This window comes from Ceratotherium simum, chromosome 17 (genome assembly GCF_057802395.1).
Source record: "Ceratotherium simum simum isolate JZ-2026a chromosome 17, ASM5780239v1, whole genome shotgun sequence".
In the NCBI taxonomy this organism is placed as follows: domain Eukaryota; kingdom Metazoa; phylum Chordata; class Mammalia; order Perissodactyla; family Rhinocerotidae; genus Ceratotherium; species Ceratotherium simum.
Genome location: NC_141916.1, coordinates 35,528,559 through 35,550,156, shown reverse-complemented (window position 1 = coordinate 35,550,156; position 21,598 = coordinate 35,528,559). Strand labels below are relative to the sequence as shown.

The 21,598-nt window shown below is 36.7% G+C and overlaps 1 protein-coding gene across 1 annotated transcript in view; it reads right to left on the bottom strand.

Annotated features, from left to right (window-relative positions):
• Window positions 1–21,598, bottom strand: part of ITPR2 (inositol 1,4,5-trisphosphate receptor type 2) — a 463,296-nt gene that overhangs the window by 302,869 nt on the left and 138,829 nt on the right. Inside the window, exons 14-21 of the mRNA XM_004435465.3 lie at window positions 20,125–20,266; window positions 17,917–18,078; window positions 13,213–13,385; window positions 12,100–12,219; window positions 11,799–11,984; window positions 10,400–10,651; window positions 9,803–9,947; window positions 8,189–8,339 (exon numbers count right to left, since the gene is read on the bottom strand). Coding sequence (XP_004435522.1) covers window positions 8,189–8,339; window positions 9,803–9,947; window positions 10,400–10,651; window positions 11,799–11,984; window positions 12,100–12,219; window positions 13,213–13,385; window positions 17,917–18,078; window positions 20,125–20,266 — 1,331 coding nt within the window. The remainder of the gene's footprint in view (window positions 1–8,188; window positions 8,340–9,802; window positions 9,948–10,399; window positions 10,652–11,798; window positions 11,985–12,099; window positions 12,220–13,212; window positions 13,386–17,916; window positions 18,079–20,124; window positions 20,267–21,598) is intronic.

Here is a 21,598-nt window from a genome sequence, read left to right as displayed (position 1 = left end):
CCCACTATTCAGAGTTCACATGTTATGCTGCTCATTAGAAGAATGTGTAAGTATTCACATTTGTCTCCAACTATTTAAATGACTCTCTAGTAAAACAAAAATTACCCACCTGCTGTACAAAATGATCTTATTTAGTAGTAGTATCAACCCTTAGATTGTATACCCTTCAGCAAGCATAAGGAGAAAAAATGTATAATTTTTTGAATGGCATGTACTTTCAAAAGTATATTGAGAATATCCATTTTATCAGCCGGTATATGCATTTGCTTTTAACTTCTATACGCAACAAAGAAGAGCACTGTTTGACATAATCCTTCAACCCAAAAGATCAATTACACTGAATGGTGCCTGTATGTTTTAAATCACTGAGAGCAAATGATAGGTATTAGCAAAGCAAATTGACTCAACAACATAGCCTGCCGGGAGTGAATATATTTGTTTGAAAACAATACTGCTTTTCTTAAGCAAGTACATAGGCAACGAAAGGTACTGGATTGATAGTTCTGAAGATTAGAATCTTCTATTTCACTACAGCACAGGACAGGACTGTGACAGCTCCCTGTGTATCCCTGGGAGTGTGCCTGGATCATTTTCTGAAGGGACCACCTCTAGGGTACAAAAATGAAAAGTTGCTTCTGAGCCTAGCAATTTCTGCTGAGTGTGCCAACTAAAAGTCACTGTGATGGGGAGCAGCCACAGTCTGGGAGCTAGACTCAGACCCCCAATCAGCTCTAGGATGAGGACGACTCACAGTGACACGGCAGTGAGCTGCACCATCACCAAGGGCCCGAAGAGGAAAACTTCTGTAACTGCCACTTTCCAAGCCAGCCATCCCCATCACCTCAAACGCTAAACACTGACATCTAAACCTACAGGATTTCCCAGAAAGACAAATGAATGCTGCGCGTGCACACCCTACTTAAGGCAGGCGCCACTGAGGCCGCACGAAATGAACTCCGGGAACTGTAAGCCTTTTCCTTCCAGACACACCTTTTCTTCCTCCTTGGGCCTGACCTGCCAAACAGCTAGCAAATACGTTTCTCTGAATGTCCAACCCCAACTGTGCTGGATCAGAATTAGTAAGTGGTAAGTAGATCAGAAGGATGAAAAAAGACCTGGTTCTATGGCACAAAATTTTCCAGACATGGTATGAGAAAAGAAAACTGTTATCACTGATTCAAAGGGACTGGTTTGCCTAGAAACAATGCTTATAAAATTACTCCCTATTTTTAAAAATTGTGCTTTACAAATGACTTCCAATTGAAAATATAGTTTCACTAAAGTAAGAAAATATAATCCAAATCACTTGAATATAAAAAAGCCAAGATGATGAGACACTGGGTATTGTAAAGTGGCAACCCTGCTACGGCTCCCATGAGTTGTCCTTTAAAAGAAAAGTTCTTTTTTTCACCAGGTACTTTCCGTAATCTGGGATTTCCTCTCTGGCATCAACCTCTGTCTCACCCTGTACCACAGGAATTTTTCCCAGGCCTGACAATCCCGTCTCCACCTTTGGAGATTCCAGGAATGTGTTCTCTCTTGCTTCTTTTGTTAAGAATTTACAGAGTCTAACAGAATTTTTGTTAGGAATTTATAGTCTAATAGAACTCAGCTATCATAACACACCTCCTAGTAGAATTATAAGATAATTCTTTCAGTTTGAAGTGTCATCTTACATAAAATAAATCATTTGCCTACTTGGCTAATTAAGTTATTAACTTTCCTGTTTTGCAATACTTTCAAATTTATGGGATCAGTTGCAAGAAAAGCACAAAGAATTCATTCTATAATACCCTCTGCCTAGATTTATTAGATTCATAAATTCTGCCACATTTGCATCCTCTCTCACTCTCTCTTTCTCTCTCTTTACATATGTATATATATATATTACATCTTTTTGCACTATTTGAGAATTAGTTCTAGACATCATGACCTTTTAACTCTCAATTCTTCATTATGTATTTGCTAAAAACAAGTACATTCTCTTACATAACTGCAATACAACCTATTTGATAAAATACTACAACCTAATATAAAAACCACATTCAGGGGCCAGCCTGGTGGCGTAACGGTTAAGTTCACACGCTCCACTTCGGTGGCCTGGGGTTCGCAGGTTTGGATCCCGGGGGCGGACAGATGCACCGCTCATCAAGCCATGCTGTGGCAGCGTCCCATATAAAGTAGAGGAAGATGGGCACGGATGTTAGCCTAGGGCCAATCTTCCTCAGCAAAAAGAGGAGGATTGGCATCGGATGTCAGCTCAGGGCTAATCTTCCTCATACACACACAGAAAATACCATATTCAAATTTCACCAATTGTGCCAATAATGTCTTCTGTAGATAATATTTTTCCTGATCCAAAATCACATATTGTATTTAGTTGTCATGTCTCTTTAATGCCCTGTAATCTGAAAGAGTTTCTCAACCTTTCTCTATCTTTCATGACATTGAAATTTTTGAAAAGTTCAAGCCAGTTTTTCTATAAAATATCCCACAATTTGTACTTGTCTGATAATTCATGAGGATTAGTGGGAGATTATGAATTTTGTCAAGAATACTAAATAGGTGATGTCGTGTCCTTCTCAGTGCATCATATCTAGAGGCACATGACATTGCTTTGTCCCAATTTTTTTATTTTAAACTCTGTATTTTGTTTACTCAGCATAAAGAATATCTATAAGACTGAACCTCTCTATAAGTCGAAACTTAAAAAAAATTATGAAACAAAATTCTAACCTCAATAACAATTTTTCTAAAATATTAGATCATTGGACTAAAATAATCTAAGTGCTACAAAGGATAGAAGACTAATTTCTTGCACTTTAATTGTTAACAATGCCACTAACTTACTAATGGATCTTAGGCAAGTTAATTAATCTCCCTTAATATGCTTTCCTATATTGGTACTTTAAAAGAAAACTTTTTACAGAACGATCTGAAATCCATGCATAATTCCACTACATTCTAATTATTGGCAACTTTATGGCAAATAATGTATCCCTCTGAGGCACATTCTTTTCTATTTTATATAATATAAATAAAGCCACATATTCACTTTTTCAAATGCACCTCAAGGCAATATTGACAAAAAGTACAGTACCATATTTTTTTGTCTTGCAAGTATAGATCTGCTCCAAAGAAATCTAGTCTGGAATGTTTCACTATAAAACATTGTCCTTCCAAATGTTTGCAAGTCAATGATATTAAATAAACATTTAATGTTAGTGAAAGCAAAAATAATTCCTTAAGAAAGACTTGTAGAGTTGAGAGGAATGAAGAAAGTCCACTATAACAACTTCTCTCAGAGGTATCATCTGTAGTATAATCACAATTGTTATCAAATCATGCTTAACAATAAATTATATTTTCTCAAAGTTTACATCATGTACCCAATCATAGGAATGTATAAAAAATAATTTACCCTCTGATTTGCAGATATCAAGAGAAGTGATCTTAAAACTATGGTCCTTAAATTCAAATTAATTTCAATACACCAAAAACTAGAATACAGGTTTCTTGGGTATTCTCTACCATATAGGAGGATAAGCACATCCTTTCAGATTCCAAAAATCTAGGCAAATCCACAAATTAGGAAAATGCATTTCCCCAAATGAAGAGACACTGCTCCACATGACATACCACTCTCAAAAAGAAGAAACCTCTGAGTCTTGGATCACGAAGTACATATATAGATATTTTCTATCAAGACAACAAGAAGTTTCTTAGAGAATTATAATTGGCTAACAAAAACTATCATAAGTCATTATTAATAGTGGAGTAAAATTATAATGCTTCTTATTTTAATAATGGAGTAAAACTGTGTGTATCATGGTTAAGCACAAGCCACGCTACATGGAAGGTAATCCTTAGCACATAGAGTACCACTTTGAGCACAGTGCTCGATGAATATTAGCTATCTAGAAAGTATATTTATATAAGTCAACAAACAATTAAAATTACCTAGCGTTACTTTTCATTTGGCTTCCAGGACATCACATTCTCCTGGTGCTCCTCTTGACTCACCGGCTACTCTGTTCCAGTCTCTTTTGCAGGCTTCTCCTTTATCTCATGGCTCAATGTTGGAGCATCCCAGGATTCAATCTTTAGACTTCATTTCTTCCCAGTGAACAATCATTTGCTAAGTGATCTTCTTCGGTCTGATACCTTGAATGTCTCCTATGCACTGATTCTCACATTTATATTTTCTATACTGATGAAACTCTAAGTTCATTCACACATCCAACCCTAGATATAACATTTCCATTTAGATGCCTAATAGGCGTTTGAAACCTAACATGCCCAAACAGAAATCCTAATTTTCCCTCCAACCCCACTCATCCACTAATCTTTCCCACCTCAATAAAGAGTACCACATTCACCCAGCTGCTAATTCAAAACCTAGGAACAATCTTTGGCTCTCTTCTTTCTTTCCCGTTCCACATCCAAGTCCTATCTGTTAAGACTATAAAATTACAAATTCGTCCCCTTCTCACCATCTCTACCAGTACTATCCTAGTTCAAAACTATCATCCAATTCCTCAGCAGCCCCTAACTATGGTCTTCCCAACACTATGCCCACATAGATATTCTCTATTCTCCACTCAGCAGCCAAAGTTATCAGATCATATCAATCCCTTCGCAAATCCCTCTGAAGGTTGTCCATCAAACTCAGAACAAAATTCAAATTCAAAGGTCTGCAAGTCTCTACAGTCTGGGCTTCTCCAACCTTCTCTCCCTACTATTCTCCCCTTCTCTCCCTTGACCTCAGCCAAATGGCCTTCCTGCTGCTACTCACACTTATTCTGTCCCAGGACTGTCTTCCTTGATGCAGGTAGGTCTCTGCTCAAATGTCAGAGAGGTTGTTCAATCCCCTCTCACCAAAAATAACTGCCCCTCTCTTACTTCATCACTCTCTATATTGTCCTGCTTTATTTTTCTTCAAAGCGTTTTCTAACGTTACAGTGTATATTCATTTGCTTATTATCTGACCATCTCCTCCAAGAGGGGAGGGGGAGGGATTTTGCCTATTTCTTTATTTATTGTCTGTCCTCCCTGCGGCTAAGGACTTTTTATCTTGTCCAGTGTTTATTCCCAGTGATTAGAACAGTGTCTGGCATGTACCAGTTACTCAGTAAATTCTTACTGAGCAAATTTTCAGGGCAAGAAAATAGTTTTTTTAGGGTAAAACTCTGAAAGCAGACTATAAGCACTGAGACCAAAAGTCAAGATCACCTTCTAACTTATTATGAATGGTTTAGGGGCCGGCCTGGTGGCACAAGCAGTTAAATGCTCGCGCTCTGCTGCGGCGGCCTAGGGTTCACTGGTTCCGATCCTGGGCACGCACTGACGCACCGCTTGTCAAGCCATGCTGTGGCGGCGTCCCATATAAAGTGGAGGAAGATGGGCATGGATGTTAGCCCAGGGCCAGTCTCCCTCAGCAAAAAGAGGAGGATTGGCAGATGTTAGCTCAGGGTCGATCTTCCTCACAAAAAAAAAAAAAAAAAAAAAAAGAATAGTTTAGTTGAAACTAAACTGGAGATTGTAAAAGCATCATATCAGGAAGCATCTTTTCTTTCCTTTCTTCTGCACTTGCCTCCCTCAACCCCTCACCTCTCTCTCTGAATATATGCTATAAATAATAGTTTTATTATGCTGCTATGTCTTGGCACTACCATTCTGGACAATTTCACCATGTAGAATTCAGGTCATCTTTTATTTACAGAATGTTTTCTTGGATTGTAGTTTTAAATACCATTCTGTTCCACTGTTTTGTTTTTCCTCTTCAGAGACTCCAATCATTCATATGATGGTTCTTCTTTGCCTTTCATCCATTTCAACCACTTTCTCTCTGACTCTTTTTCCTTGTTTCTTTATATCACTGACATTCTCCTCATTGTTCTGCAGCCTTTCTTCAATGTCACTTATTACACTTTCATTGAAATCTATTCTCTTTTTGATACCTTGTAATTTAGTCTGTATTTCTAAAAAAAATAAATATATTCTACCATTTTATTTTATTTCTTTCTTGAGTACAATCAACTTTCATTTCATTTATTGCTGGTTTTTTGGTCCATTTCTAATCTTAGTTTTTGAATTTTTGATTCAAGGTGTTTTTCATATCCCAGTGTTTGTTTGAAGATATTTAATCCAGTTTAGAGTGTCATGTTATAATTTTCTTCTATTTCATGGTTGCTTTTCAGAGAGGAATTTCCATCAGCTGAAATTTTTTCATTCTCCATTCTGTTTTGATCTTATATTCATTTCATATAGATGATGACTGATTACATTTATGCATTTCTTGGACAAGGTTGACAATATGAGCTGGTTGACATGATCTTTAGCTCAAGACCACCCTCTCCTGTCAGAGTTGTGAAGTGCAGTTTCTTTAAAGTTTGGATTTTGGTGCAGGGCAATGGAAAAGGAATCATATTCCTTCCATTTTTTTCATTTTCTTTTATCTTGTAGCATTCAGGATTTCCCTGTCTTGCTTCTTTTTCCTGTCACCAACAAGACTTCAAAAATTGCTCTCCCTTACTTTTAACTTTGCCATCCCAGAAGCATTGCTTTTCCATAACTGCCACCTGTGTACCCTTAAGTTCCTTCCTCCTTGCTCAGTGCTCTCATCTACCTGGATTCTCTTTCAGTATTTTCACACTTAGGATAGATTTTCTCTTTCTAAGGGTGATTTGCACATAATCCCTTCTTATCTCTTCCACTCGGTTTTTCCAGAACCCCCTAACTATCCACAAAGGCTGGCAGTGAGAACTTGTGAGAAAGCTTCACTGAAAACTGATGTTACTTTTCTACTTAATAACTGAAGTTTGTACTGTCCTCTGTCTTCTAGTTGTGCTGAAGGTGAGGGATTTATGTGCTTTAATTTGCTTCTTATTGATCTGTACAGATTTTTGGAAGATGTAGAAGGAATTGAGATTTAGGCAGTAGCAACTAATTACTTCAGCTACCCGAAAGTTCCTCATTTAATTCTTAACCAGATGTTTCTTCCTTATGTCTGAAATTAGGTTTCTGGTTTTACTTTTTTAATCGTGTAATGGATACTGTAGTGGATACATTGTGCTCCACCCATATCCCCTCAGTAGAGCTAAGGCACCCACACCCCCAGTTGCTGGGCATCATGGCTGCTGATTTCTCACAGCTGTGCCTCTCACTAGGAGTGACCCTTGGCCAAGGGGAACTGCCTTATCTAAGTCTACACAGCCCCTCCATGATGAATTCCACAGCCAATGGCTGGCTGATGCAAGGATCCAAAGCTCATCCCCTTTGCCTTAATCTGTGACAACTCCCAAGGTCCATCCCAGCTCCAGAGCTCTCTGTAGGATCAGCTGAGGTTTCAGTTGTAACTGCATTGGGGATCAGCTTCTCTGTCTGCCCAATCCTACCTTCCTCACTTCCTTACAAGTGTATACCCTGCACGCACTCTTTACTATACATTCTGCAAACAATTCTCTACCTCAGGGTATTTTCAGGTCATCCAACCTAATACAATCACGATCAAAAAATTTTTAATTGCGTTATGAGACAGACACTGTTGTAAGTGCTTTGAATATATTGTATAAATTCACTTAATTCTCACAAGGAAACTGTGAGGAAGATACTATTATTATCATCTTCATATCTCAGATGAGAAAAGAAACTCTTAGGGAAGTTAAGTACCTTGCCTAAGTTACTAAGTGGTACAGGCAGGATTTGAATATAGGCACTCTGACTTGAAAGCCCCTTCTCTTACCCTCTTCACTGTACTGCCTCCCACACTGGCTTTACATTCACGGCTTCTCTGGTATGACCCTTAGTGTTCCCATTCTTTGCATTTTTCTATGCCCTGCTATGAAGCATAGTCAGCGAATGACTCAAACGAGGATAATCACAAATATTAAGATGTCTTTATTTTTTTGATACATAATATCTCCACTAGTGGATCAGCCATAATGTTAGTTGCTAAAGATGAAACTCATTGATCTTATGAATTTGTCTTTCAAAGCTTTAGCATTAAAAACAAAGAAGCACATTTGTAAATTCAGCCTATTATCTCCCAGTCCTATCATCAGATTACTTCTTATTTGTACATACATATTAGCAGGTACACAGTAACAACGATTCCTCTATAGACTTATTTTTTATCTCACCTCCAAGTAATACCAAAAATATTATAACTTTCCCAAAAACTTCTTACCTCCATCTTGAAATTTGCTTAATCTTTCAAAATACGATGACATGGGGGTCTGTACAATATCAAGGATAGCCAGAAGTGTTCTTGTTAGCCTTAATAATTCACTGAAACTATAAAATCCAAAGTATATAAGATTCCGAGCCAAGTGGACCACCTTAATAAAAAAAGGGAAGAGTGGAAAAGAAAAACATTAGGAACTGAAATTAATATTGACTTTTGTTATTTAAATTAGTGCAGGTATTTCTGAACTTTCTGATTTCCTAACACTTAGAAATTAAAATACCTGCAAAAGTAACCACTGAACCTTAATTTATTCAAGTTTAGAATTAAATCCAAATAAGACCAGTTTGTCAACCCCATCAAAGGGTCACATGACAAGAAGATGAGGTGTCTGGTCAACAGCCAGCAAAAAAGCAAGAAGACAAGATTTTAGGTGCATCAAGGTGGTTAAAGAAGTTTACATCAGAATGATTTACCTCTTAAATAAATACTAATATTAATTAATATTATTTATGTCAGGAGGATACCACTTAATAAATGGTTACATTAATGAATTACTTTAATAAATGGATATTATCCATGAAATTTGTCCAGAAATGTATGTTCCCTATGCTGCTTTGTGGTCCTCTGGATACCATAGGACATATTAGGTGTGAGAGCCAGCTTCCAAAATGGCCCCCAATGTTTGGTCTCCTTCCACATCACACCAGGGTTAGTCTGTGTGACCAAGAGAATACAGTAGAAGTGATGGCATGCTACTTCCAAGATTAGGTTATAGAAGACTGCAATTTCCATCTTGGACTTTTCTCTCAAATGGTTTGCTCTGAGGGGAAATCAAGTGCCATGCTGTAAGGACATTAAGGCAACCTACAGAAAGGCCCACATGGCAAGAAAATGAGCTGTCTAGTCAACAGCTGGCAAGGAAGTATGGCCACCAAAAACTACATGAGTGAAAGTGAGCTTAGAAACAAATCGTCTAGCCCCAGATGATTGCAACCCCATTCAACAGCTTGATTACAGCCTCATGAGAGACTCTGAACCACTCAACTAAGCACTCTCAGATTCCTGACCCATAGAAATTGTGAGATAATAAATGTTTGCTTTAAGCTGCTAAATTTGGGGGTAATTTGTTACACACCAGTAGGTACCTAATACACCAGGTATCAAGTCATGGTATCTTCTTTCTGGTTTTGTCATTATAGCCCCCAAATGATACTATAACTAGAGATATTTCAATTCAGTTTAATGAGGCTAAAAACATCACCTCCATGGAAATGAAAAAAAAAAGTATCCAAACATATTATAAATATGCAAAACTGTCTTTGTTCATTAAATGCAATAAAGTTTACACAAATGAATGAAACCAAAAAAAAACAAAGAAAAGAGTATCTAACAGATAATTATCAATAAAATATTTTGTATTGGACATCAGGTATAGTTAAAACATCAAATCTATCTTTTAATCAATGGCAGAGAGAATCATGCCTTCATGAACTTAACTACCAAATTAACAAAAACATCCTAAATATTAGAGGGGAAAAATCTTTGATGTTCAATGCATCTAATTTTAGACAGGGAAAATTGAATAACTTTGAATGAATTGTTTTTAAAAAATACCTCAAACGTCAGTTTGTTTTTTTCTTTATCTCCAAAAGGAAAGGGCTGATTTACAACTTCTTTCAGGTATTCTTCAACAAATTCCATTGTCAGCGCAAATTTCCTCTTCATATCATTTCTGGAAGAGTCTGTTATAGAATCATATCTAGAACAATGGAAAGAATATAAAGCAAGTTAAATTGATTATAATCATTTAAAAATAGGAAAATATACATACTTTAACCTCCTGGCTTCTTAAGCTTGGGTAAAATAATTAACTTTTCCAGAAGTTGTGTCCTCATTTGTAAAATGGGGCTATTGTGAAATGAATTAAGCACTTAAATCAGAGTCTACCATAATATTAAGCCCTCAACAAATTGTTACTCCTATTATTAATATGATTTCTGTTTATTGGTTTCCAGAATGATGTTTCTATTATCAAGAGTTGTCATTTTACTCTCCAAAAAGAGTAAAGTATCTTATTTGCATTTGGAAGATTAAGACCCTGAGTTTGAACACAGAAATGCCTTTTCATATATTTCACTTCAAAATTGAAGACATCCGATTTTGAGTTCATCTGCTGAATTTAAAGTCCTGGAGAAATTTTTCCAAACATACTCATGAATTGTGATCTTTGTGGGGATTTCTGTCCAGAGCCTGGCATAGCGAACAGGTACCACGGACTCCTGGGGATCCCGGTCAACATGCATGTGGAGCATGAGGCGGCAAAAAGATGCTCGGAGGTCAAACGGCAGGCTCTCATCAGACATACACCGCAGGATCAAATCGACAGAGAGCTGCGTGGAAATCTGGTTTATAGCCAGATACTGGCGATCCAAGCACATCCTTGCAAAGAGGTTTAGCTGGTACCTTAAAAATATTAAACATGTTACATTATTTGTCTTATCTTGATAAAGTTCTTAAACATCACAATATCAATCAATATCTATTTTTATGATACCAATATTTCCAAGTGTATGTGATACTAGAGTCAAATTCTTTTAGTAGTAGGTTAAGTGATCAAATGACAACACATACATGAAATTGTCTCTATGCCCATTCAGTTACAATTTCTCTTACTTGTTCCAGCAACGTATGTCTGGTGGAGAGTGTCATTAGGTTCTCAGTTCTCGGTTTCCTAGGATTACAAATACACTAAGCCTGAAGGCTACAAATAACAGCTCACACAAAACCATCTCTTTCTGCCTCCCCCAGTCCCACTCAGCTCTGGGCTCTAATATCTACACTCTAAGTTTAGATCCACTCAGTTTCCAAGCTGTGAACTTGGGATCAATCCAATGTGATCAATCCAAAAGGCATCAGTACACTTGGATTCATCAGCCTCTGAGATTAAGTAATAGTCGCGATAGCTGTGGAAACCAGGGAGCATGAGGCATTCCCTGCCTTACTCAGATTCCAGTCATTTGCACCCAACTTGGCCCAGGGCTTCTGCCTTGGGTATCTATCCCTTACATTCAAAGACACCGGCTCAGTTCTTTCTCCCAGTATACTGACCACTGGGAAATGCCATTGGAACTTCTGCTGCTATATTTCGCCACTGAACTTTCATAACTACAGATACTAGTTTCTCTTAAGCCTCAAGTCTCCACATATTCACAAGCACTATATACATAACTATTGTCTAACTTTCTCTGAGGCCCCCTCTGCAGCAGGATCAGCTTCCCCAGCCCCAGTTCCATCTCTCAACTCCATTACCAAGGTCCCAACATGTCTCTCGTCTGCACTCACTCCAATCAATAATAGGAAAAAAATCCTTTGCTACACAACTATTCCAAACTAGTGCAAAATCAGAAAATTGCAAGTAGTCTATGTGGAAAACACAGATATTAATTTTTATTTTGAATATTTTAAATAATACTAAATATTTCAGCTACCTTGGTTCTGACATTACTTTTTAAATTTCCTCTTCATAGATACCTGACTTTTAGAGGTTCCAGAGAATCACCTCTCAATGAATACGTGAGATGGAGAACTACAAGTCTCTACAAGACTTTACCTGTAATAGGTAAGAACTTCTAAATCAGCTTTGGTGCCTTCTTTTGCTTCTTGAGCAAGGTGCCTGATCGCTTTGCCATGCGGTTCCTTGTTGCTGTCAATCCAGTAGAGCCAAACTTCTTCATCATCAATGTCGTCTGGAAGGATGGAGCTCTCCATGGGGTTGTCTACTTGCATTGAGACCAGCCTTGAAATAAATGACACATACAAAATCTATTAAGAAGCTCACTTACAAACATGATAGGGTACTACAATGCTTACAAATCACGAACAAAAAAGATGCATCCATTTTCTGGGCTTACTTCGTTTGAATAAGAATGTCTGCATTGCCTGGGCTCAACATAAATTTACAGATGAGTTCTTGAGTTACAGGTATAGCGGTGGTATTAGACACACACAGATCTGATAAATAATCCAAAAACCTGGCAAGAGAAAAAAAATTAAATTGAACATGAAGGAAAAGCATTTCATAAAATCATCACAATAAAAACATACTTTCAGATACAATAAAGGTAATTTTTTAGATATATTTTTAATATTATTTCCATGCAACATTTTTCTAATGTGTTGCTTATCTACTGCATCATCAGAAACAAATTAAACATACAATTATTTATATTTAATACAAATCTTGTTTCAAAAGAGGATAAAAGTTTACGTCTATGTATTTGGTGTTATTCAACCCACTGCACTGTGACTTATTATGTTTAGAAAATCATTTATTGGCCCTAAAGTGAGACTACCCCAGAACTGAATACCAAAACAAAGGTAGATCAAAGCTAATGGCATACTGAGTAAAATAGGAATACAGCACATGCTTCATGGAAGTAAGTATGGCCTGGTTGAATCAGAGGCCTATCTCTACCTTCTGACATTCATTTGCTGTGTTAATAATTATTTGAGAAAACTTTGTCAACCTGCTTGACTTTTCTGCATTCATTTCTCCCAGATAAGGCAGCACGGTGCAACGGAAAGAGAACTTGACGTGGAGTCAGAAACCCTTCATTTACCTCGTATTCTATTTCTTACTATTGGGGTATTCTTGTGTAATTTTCTCTCTATCTTCTCATCTCTAAAATATGGACAATAATATACAACTGGTGCACTTCACAAGAATGTGCGAGGATTTAAATGCGACAATCTATATAAATACATTTTGAAAAACTATAAAGCATTATAAAAACATAAGTTATCAGAGGGAAAATCAATTACATTTAAATATGTCTATCAAGGGTTTTGATCTCTTTTGAGGTAATAACTCTGTAGGATACATAACTATCATAGCAATAAGCCCAACACAGCTTCATCCATGAAAGTTAATGATATGAAAGAATTCTAAGTTTAAAAAGTTCTAAAAATAAAGCAAAAAGCCACAGTCTCCAATAGTAGAGAGTACTGCATGAACCACTTCAAACCTTGGCTCACGATTTCTCCTGAGTAAACTGACAAACGTTTCTATTTCTTTTGCTGTGATATGTTTCTCTAGTAGTTTTCTGTTGTTGTGCAACAAAGCTGTGATGGTATCTTCTGCCAGAATATCATAGCCAATCTGGGACTGCATGACACAGAAATTCTTAGCAATATATTCCTGCAAAGAAGAAAAACTGTCAGAATGCGCTGCCAAACATCTTAGAAATAACAGATTCTATTAGGGTCAGCAACATTGATTAATTTATTCAGAACAGAAAACTCACTAAAAATTATTGTCAAAAGAAGAGCAAGTAAATAATTCTTCAACAAATAGGACTTTTTAAGGAAGGAAATGAAAACATATTAGCATACACCTAATTTAAAATATAACAGAAAATTATACACCTAGAAATATTTTTTAATATGGGTGCTTACACTCTCGAAGTGTACATGGGAAAAACAAAAATAAACCTAGTTAAAACAACAATTTTTTATGACATGGTAACTAAGGATTTCACCAGCCTAACAGAGGGCCTTCTTCTAACTCTCAACAACAATCATAACTGATGATTTTAGCATAATTATAGACAGAAAATGACTCTCTGATATTTTGTTCATGAGACCTATAGTGTTAGATGAAGATCCACGTGGACTTAATGGTGATTTTTTTTGTATATATACCACAATGATCTATTAAATTGTCTCTCTCAAATAATGATAAAATTTCATACCTCTTTTTATTTTTAAAAAGCTATCAAACAAGATAATATGCTTAATCACTTCACTGATCAGATCCATTCATCTAATAAACATTTCTTGAAAGTCTACGACATTCTAGGCACTGTTTGAGAGACTAGGAATATGTCAGTCAGCAAGATAGCTAAGTTCTCATGGAGCTCACATCCTAGTGAGAAAAAAGGCAGTAAATGAGCAAAAAAATGTGATCATTTTACATGTTGATAAGTGAAATGAAACAGAGGGATGGAGAAGGGGGCAACTTTAGATGGGGTAGACACTGAGGAAGTGGCATTTGAACTAGGGTGGAAATGACTAAAATGATGAAATGATGGAATGATAAAAAGGAGGCAGCCATGGGGAGATAAGCCATCTAGGCAGTGGGATTGGCAAGCACAAAGGCTCTGTGGTAGCGGAACCAAGGTTTTGTGTTCTATAAACAAAAGGTGGCCATTGTAGGTCGAGTATGATAAGAGAGAAGAAAGCAAGAGCTGAAGTTGGAGGTAGGTCCTTCCAAGCCATGGTAAAGGAGAAAAATGTTTTTCTAAGAGCAAAAGGAAGCCACTAGGGAGGTTCAACCATGCATTTAATCTGCTCCTTATTCTTCACACTAACTCTTCTATATTCCAAGCCCCTTTTGCTCATTTCCCACATTCTGCGTATAAGCAAGCCATCTCATTCAACCGTAGAACCGGTGAGATTAACCCCTTCCACAACCAAAAGTTTTCACTTCAATTTCATGGGGATTCTCCTTGGGAATGTATTTCTGCTTCTACGATGGAGAATTTATTGATTAGAAAGTGGTTTTGCCTGAGGTAAAATTTACTGGAACCTATCTATTCCTTGAAAATGATACTGGTTACACAAATCTAATTATATTCTAGGCAGCAATTTTGTGGCCTTTCAAAATGAAGCCTTTATATTGGGCAGCCAGTTAAGTAAAGTAAATGTCTTCTGTTAGTGTATCATTTTAAAGATACATATTGATTTATACACTTTTATGACTATTGCAATCATACTCTAGTATAAGGCAAACCTCCAAATGTGTGATAAATAGATCAAGATGTTGATAAATAATCAAATGAAATGAGAGGTGTTACCAAATTCTATAAATAACAATTAACAGAGACTCAACATTAAAGACCTGGGTTAGCACTAAATCACAAAAGAACTCCATATTAGGACTCTATAAAATATAGGTGAAAATAAAGGAAAATAAGGTAATTATGCAAAATGTAGAAAGTCTTTCTTCTTCCATTTTAAAATTATGTTCTAAAAACATAAGAAAGCTGCTTTATGCTTAATATAAAGCATTCTTTTTTTTTTTTTTTTGGTGAGGAAGATTAGCCCCAAGCTAACATCTGTTGCAAATCCTCCTCTTTTTGCTGAGGAAGGTTGGCCCTGGGCTAACACCCATGCCCATCTTCCTCTACTTTATGTGTGGGAAGCCTGCCACAGCATGGTTTGATAAGCAGTGCATAGGTCCACACCCCAGATCCGAACCTGTGAACCCCGGGCCGCTGAAGCGGAGTGTGCAAACTTAACCACTATGCCACCAGGCCAGCCCCAATACAAAGCATTCTTAATTCAACAGAATTGAGAAAAATATTTTCAACTATAGCTTAGATTCAATTGGGGCATACAGAGACTATAAGGGAAAATAAAACCTAACCCTCAATGAATGGTCTTTTATGATTCTTACTTTTTTATGTCAGCTCAATGATCTACTTCTTGCGGAGATATCCCAAAAGGGAGAATGAGTGCCCTACCCACAGTTACATGCTCTAAAGAAATCCAGAAAGTAGGTCCCCTAAAGTGAATAAAATTTACCCGGAGAAGTGATGTGACTAGGCAGGGTGAGCTAAGAACAAAAGAGAGGAGAAATCATAGGGGCAGTGTGTGTGTGTGTGTGTGTGTGTGTGTGTGTGTGTGTCTACTTGTCAGAAGGATGATGGCTTTCAGAGGAGAAACCACATGCACCTCAGCACCCTAGGCACACAAGGCCCCAGCTAAGATGGAGAGGAGTGAGAAATAACTTTGTATGGCAGACCTTGGGGGACTGAGAAAGGACACCAGCTAAGATGTGCTGCCCGGACAACCAACTACAAACTAGTAGAACAACCAACCCTGGGGAGACCTGGCACTGAAGCACAGGGCAGTGTTGTAGAAAGGAGGGTCCTCAGGACCCTTCCAAAGGCTGAGCACAATCGAGGATGGTGCACATTGTGGGACCCCAGAGGTCTGAGAGCACTAGGTAAATTCTGTAGACCTACTGATTTTATCAGTTAATTCAGTCTCTCAATACAGTGCTGCTTGTACGTGTGGAGTGGTGGTCTGTCTAGCAAAGTATATCTTTCCAGACCCAAGAAGAGAAAGGAGACCAAGTGGAGAAGAACTTCAGCTCCATCCTAGACCTTCGCAGAATTACACAGGCCCTCATACGGAGGACTTCTCACACACTAATTCTCTGAGCACTTAAAGGTCTGTCATTTAACTTATTTCTGGAACTTAATTTTTCTTCCAATAAAATAAGAACAATTCTACCTAAGTTACCTTGCCATCTTAAAGGAATGCAATGAAGTTGGCAAAAATAATTCCAATGACAGCATTTGTATTTGGCAAGAAGGATGTTTATAACTAGGATTATATTAAAAAGTATTTAAGGATTTGTTTATATTGTCCCCCTCCTTCCTCTTGCTCCTTGCCATAGTATTTATCTTCTGGCTACTCTGTTTTACATATTCTTTTTAGACCTTTTCTTAATCTTTAAACAGAATTTCAAAGCCAAGGTATTTTTAACATATTTTTCTTAAAGCAAATTAATTTTTCTTGCCAACAAACTTTCAAACTACTAAGAGGCAACAGTGAGATGATGAAGAGTCTGGGTTTGAATACTGGCTCCAGTCTTCAAACTGTGTGATCTTTGGCAAGTTACTTAACCTCTCTGTGTCTCAGTTCCTCATCTTAACTCAATATTAATTAAGTTGTGAAAAGTGCTTAGAACTGAGCCTGGTTCAAAGCAAGCTCTCAAAAAATACTACTAACTATTCCCAAATAACCTCCATCCTCTAGGCCTGACATCCTAGGCCCTACGTGGCTTAGCCCAACCTGCCTCACCAGCCCTCTCTCACACCATCCTTCCTCATGGACTAAACTCATCAGTGAAATTTACTGATTGTACACTCTTCTCTCTGTTTACTAATTTACCAAATGATAATTAATTTTAAGCAATTTTATATAAAATAAACACGTATATTATTGAATACATTGCAAAATATTATGTACTTTTAAGATAAAAAGGAGACTAAAGAAATTTCACTTGCAGTTGGCAACTTTTAGCTATATCCCTAGATATAGCTGGGTTCCCTGCCCTCCACAGTTAGGAACATCCTGGGACAAAAGTGCCCTTTCTAGCATCCATCATTTTCTCTTCATAGATCCCTCTTCCTACAATGCCTGTTCACAGACAATTTATGAAAATGATTCTCATCCTACTCAAATGCGTTCTTCTCCAAGCACTCTTCCTGAGGTCCCCCAGCCACAGTGAGCTCTCCCTCTTCTGAATTTCCAAAATGCTGCCTTTTATCTCTCATGTCCCCTCTTTGCCTCCTCCTTATGTTTCAGATGCACGCATCATATCTTTTCCATGAGGCATGTTCCTAGAAATGCCAAGAAATGTCTCATTCCTCTTCACATAATATATCCAGCACGCCTCCTGCCCAGCAGGAGCTAACACCACACACAGAGAAGGACTCAGACATCCTCCTCCAACGATTCCAATTTTATATAGAAGAATAAATACATATGTCATCTCAAAAATACCTCTAGGTCATTTTTTTGTGTGCTGCCAATATAAAACATTTCATTGCAAAGCAGAATTCCCCATTTCTATTTTATGTTTTAGAACAGTACCCAAAGAACCGTGCCATGCTTTAAATGTTAAACAGAGGTAGAAATGAGGTCCACCCTCTGACCTGATTTTTCCGGTAGTCCTGCTGTGAGTGTCTCAGTACACGGTAGCAGAGCCTCAGCATGTACTTGTAGGGAGCGTATCTTTGGTCTCCCAGATCCTCAAGTCTCAGCATTGAGCCTTCTCCTGCTTTCTCCTTAAAGGGTGCTTTAAGAATCCCAAATACCTAATAGGAAAAAAACAACCACCTATTCTGATGAACAGAGGTGCACGTTTTGCAATCTGTTTTAATATTTTTACAAATAAGTACTTTGACTCAAAAATACTTTTGTAAAATTTGAGTAGAATTAATGTAAAGCAAAATAAAAAGGACTTAGGATATAGGACCAACACATGAAGGAACAAAAAAATACTTCTAAAAGGATTCCCTAAATTGAATGGCAAAAACATTATTTAAATAAAATGCTTAATTTTGTTTAGAAATTATATTTTATTAAAATAAGAAATATAAAGATGTTGGGTTATACCAAGTTACATGAACATATTAAGATGAACTAAAATACAGTTTGATTTCTATAGGCTTTATAATTACTTCTATTATTTTCTATAACTTTCTAAAAAATCAAAATAATATAAAGAAAACATTTACTTTTCATCAGAAACTGACATCAGAAAACTGCCTCCAAATATTGCTTCTAAACCTCTTTATAAAAGAGTTAATTTATTGTTCTTGGTACATAAAGATGTGGCCAAATCAATGACTGTATCAGCATTCAAATGTAATAAATAAGGAGCCACATGTGCAGCTAGTGGTACCCAGTGACCCAGATTCTTCTTGTAAGGTTAGCAATTGGGAAGTATTTAAAAAGCATTGAGGAATATAACTCTTTTAGGCAGCAAGACAGCAGGTAGGATCACCTGGAGATGAGCCAGTAGGATGAGTAAATTGTTTATGAAAAAGCATCTAGACACGGGCATAAGCATTAACACAAGAAAGCAAAACGGAAAATAATTATCCTTTGTAGTTCCTGAAATATAATATGAATTAAAGTTACTTCAATAACTCTATATTCACCAAACCTTGAATTTTATATTTATAATCCTGAAATAAAAGATTTGACATACGTTGGTTGAAATAATATTAATAAATCATTCAAGATCCTAAAAGTCTTTGAAATCAAATGTTTTATACTAAAGAAATGCTAGTTGCAGAAAAGACTTTGTCTCATTAGATTTGCAATCTTTATTTTCTTTGAAAAAAATGTTGATTTTATATTTTTAATCAGCTATAGAATATTAACTGACAATATGTCTACTGTTTTCCTTTCCCAATTGCACAAGAACACATATATTAATAATATGATTTTTATTTTTTTAAATATCTTTCTTGAGTCCACACAATGCAGAAGCTCATTCCTTTATGTAGCAAGTAACAGAATAAAAAGAATGCATAAGGGTAGACATACCCATATGTACATATTATTAGGAAGCGAATTAATTTATTGGTACGTCATGAACAATTTCAGGAAGTTATAGCATAGAAGCAGTATTAGACCTTCAGGGAAAAAACCTAGAATACTGTATAGGGCACATGTAACCTGATGAATAGACCGCCCTACTTTCCTAGGGAAGAGAAAGGAGTAGGAAGTAGATGGAGATGGCAGTTTCTAGGTTCTCCTAGAAATTCTACCTAGAAAATTATTCCAGCACATTTTCTGGATATACTCTGACAATGTAGCTTTTTTAAGAGGTCTGTGGGAGGCTGTGTCCAAGATGGCCCCCAATGATCCTTGCCTCCTGGAATTCAGACCTTTATGCAATCCTGCCTCCTTGACTGTGAGCTAGATTTACTGACTCAGTTCTAACTAATAGAACACAGTAGAACTGATGGGATGTTACTTCTAATATTAGGTTATAAAAAGACTGTGGCTTCCATCTAGGTGCCCTCTCTTGTTCTCTCTTGAGGCAGTCCTGTGGAGAGGCCCATGTGAGTGAGCGGGGAGGTGAATCCTCTCCCAGTCAAGCATTGAGATGACTGCAGCCCCAGCCAACACCTTGACTGCAGTCTGTGAAAGACCCTGAGCAAGGACTGCCACCTAAGCCACCCCTAGATTCCTAATCCACAGGACCTGTGAGACAGGTATCTGTGGTTTTCAGCCACTAAGTTTTGGGGTAATTTGTTACACAGCAATAGATAACTAATACAAGGACTTTCTTGATACTATAATTCAAAAAAATAAAATATGCAAATTTAGTACATAAAAACATTCACCTGTGCCAATATGTTTTGTTCCCTCATTAATTTTTGACGTTCCCGGTTTGGCTTAGTGATAACCACATCCAGAACTTCTTGTCCATTATTAAGTACATCGGCAACAAAGAAGATGAGGTCTTCCAATAATTTGGTTACAAATCTATCATAAAATGAAAAAGAAATTTTACTCTATGATGTGCTTAATTGTAGAAAATATTTTTTTAATAAACACTAAGAACTGAAACACTGGAAAATTATTTTATAATAAAAATTCTTTCATGGATAAAATATCTAATGTAGTTAATGTTTACCTAAATCTTTACAAAGAACTTCCCTTCTCCAGTTCCTCCAGCCCCCACTCCTGCCTCCAGTTCTAATCAAGTACTTGCAAAAACCATTACAAAATAAAGCCACGTGAGCCCCAACAACAGATGAATTCATGCTTTTCTATAACTGACCAGCAAAGAAGAGAATTTTGCTTAAGGGAGAACAGCTATACTTCTAAATTCCTAAATACAAATCCTTTTTTCTACTACTGATTCAAACTACATTTCCTAATCCTCACCACATTTCAACATCTTTAATGTACAGAATAGGAAAAATTTAAATGATTTAAATGATCTGCAAATAGAGACAGAGTAAGCAATCAGATGCCCTAAATTGTTATGAAAGTATTAACTGATCTATAAAAACAAATATCCTAAACCATACACTAATGTTCACCTTTAACTCCACATCGTGGTTACTATTTTAACTGTTGCTTGAACTTCAGTGGCATTTAGTACCTGAAGTGTCTTGAAAACCTTTCCTCCCTTAACTTCTTCTTCCTCCCTCCTCTGCCTGCTCTTTATCATTTTCTATACAAATTTTTAATTTTTTTAATTTTTTAAAAATTTTGTCCAACAAATACATATAAACATATATTTATGCATATACATTAACATAATCATTCACTGTTGTTAGCATGGTCAATCATGATTACATCAATCAGAAAATTACAATTTAAAAGATTCCACAATTCCAGAAAAGCAGACTGTGTTCAATTAGGAAGCATCTTGATCCTGTCTCCAGATTTACCTCCTGAAAGAGAATGTACTTACAGGAACCCAAGTGGACCCATCAATAATCCAGAATTTTGCCACCCACATCCAAATTTCAGCACACTTTCAGGAATCATAAATTCCACTTCAAAATTCCAGAGATTCTATGTTTTCTTGGTTTGCCTACTTTAAATTTTAACCCAACTTGTTTCTTTTTGAAAATGTGTCTGATAGGATTCCCTCACAAAAGCCCTGAGGGCAACCACAGAAATGTAAACTATGATTCATGTGCATCAAAATGTAGCGTGAATTTCTTTTGAAATCGTGACTTAACGTCTTCCAAACCATTCTGTTATTCTTAAAAAAATTTTAAAAAAAATATTTTGAACTCAAGTTACTTCAGCACACTGAAATTAAGTTGAACTTCAGATGCTATTTGCTCAATCTCCAAG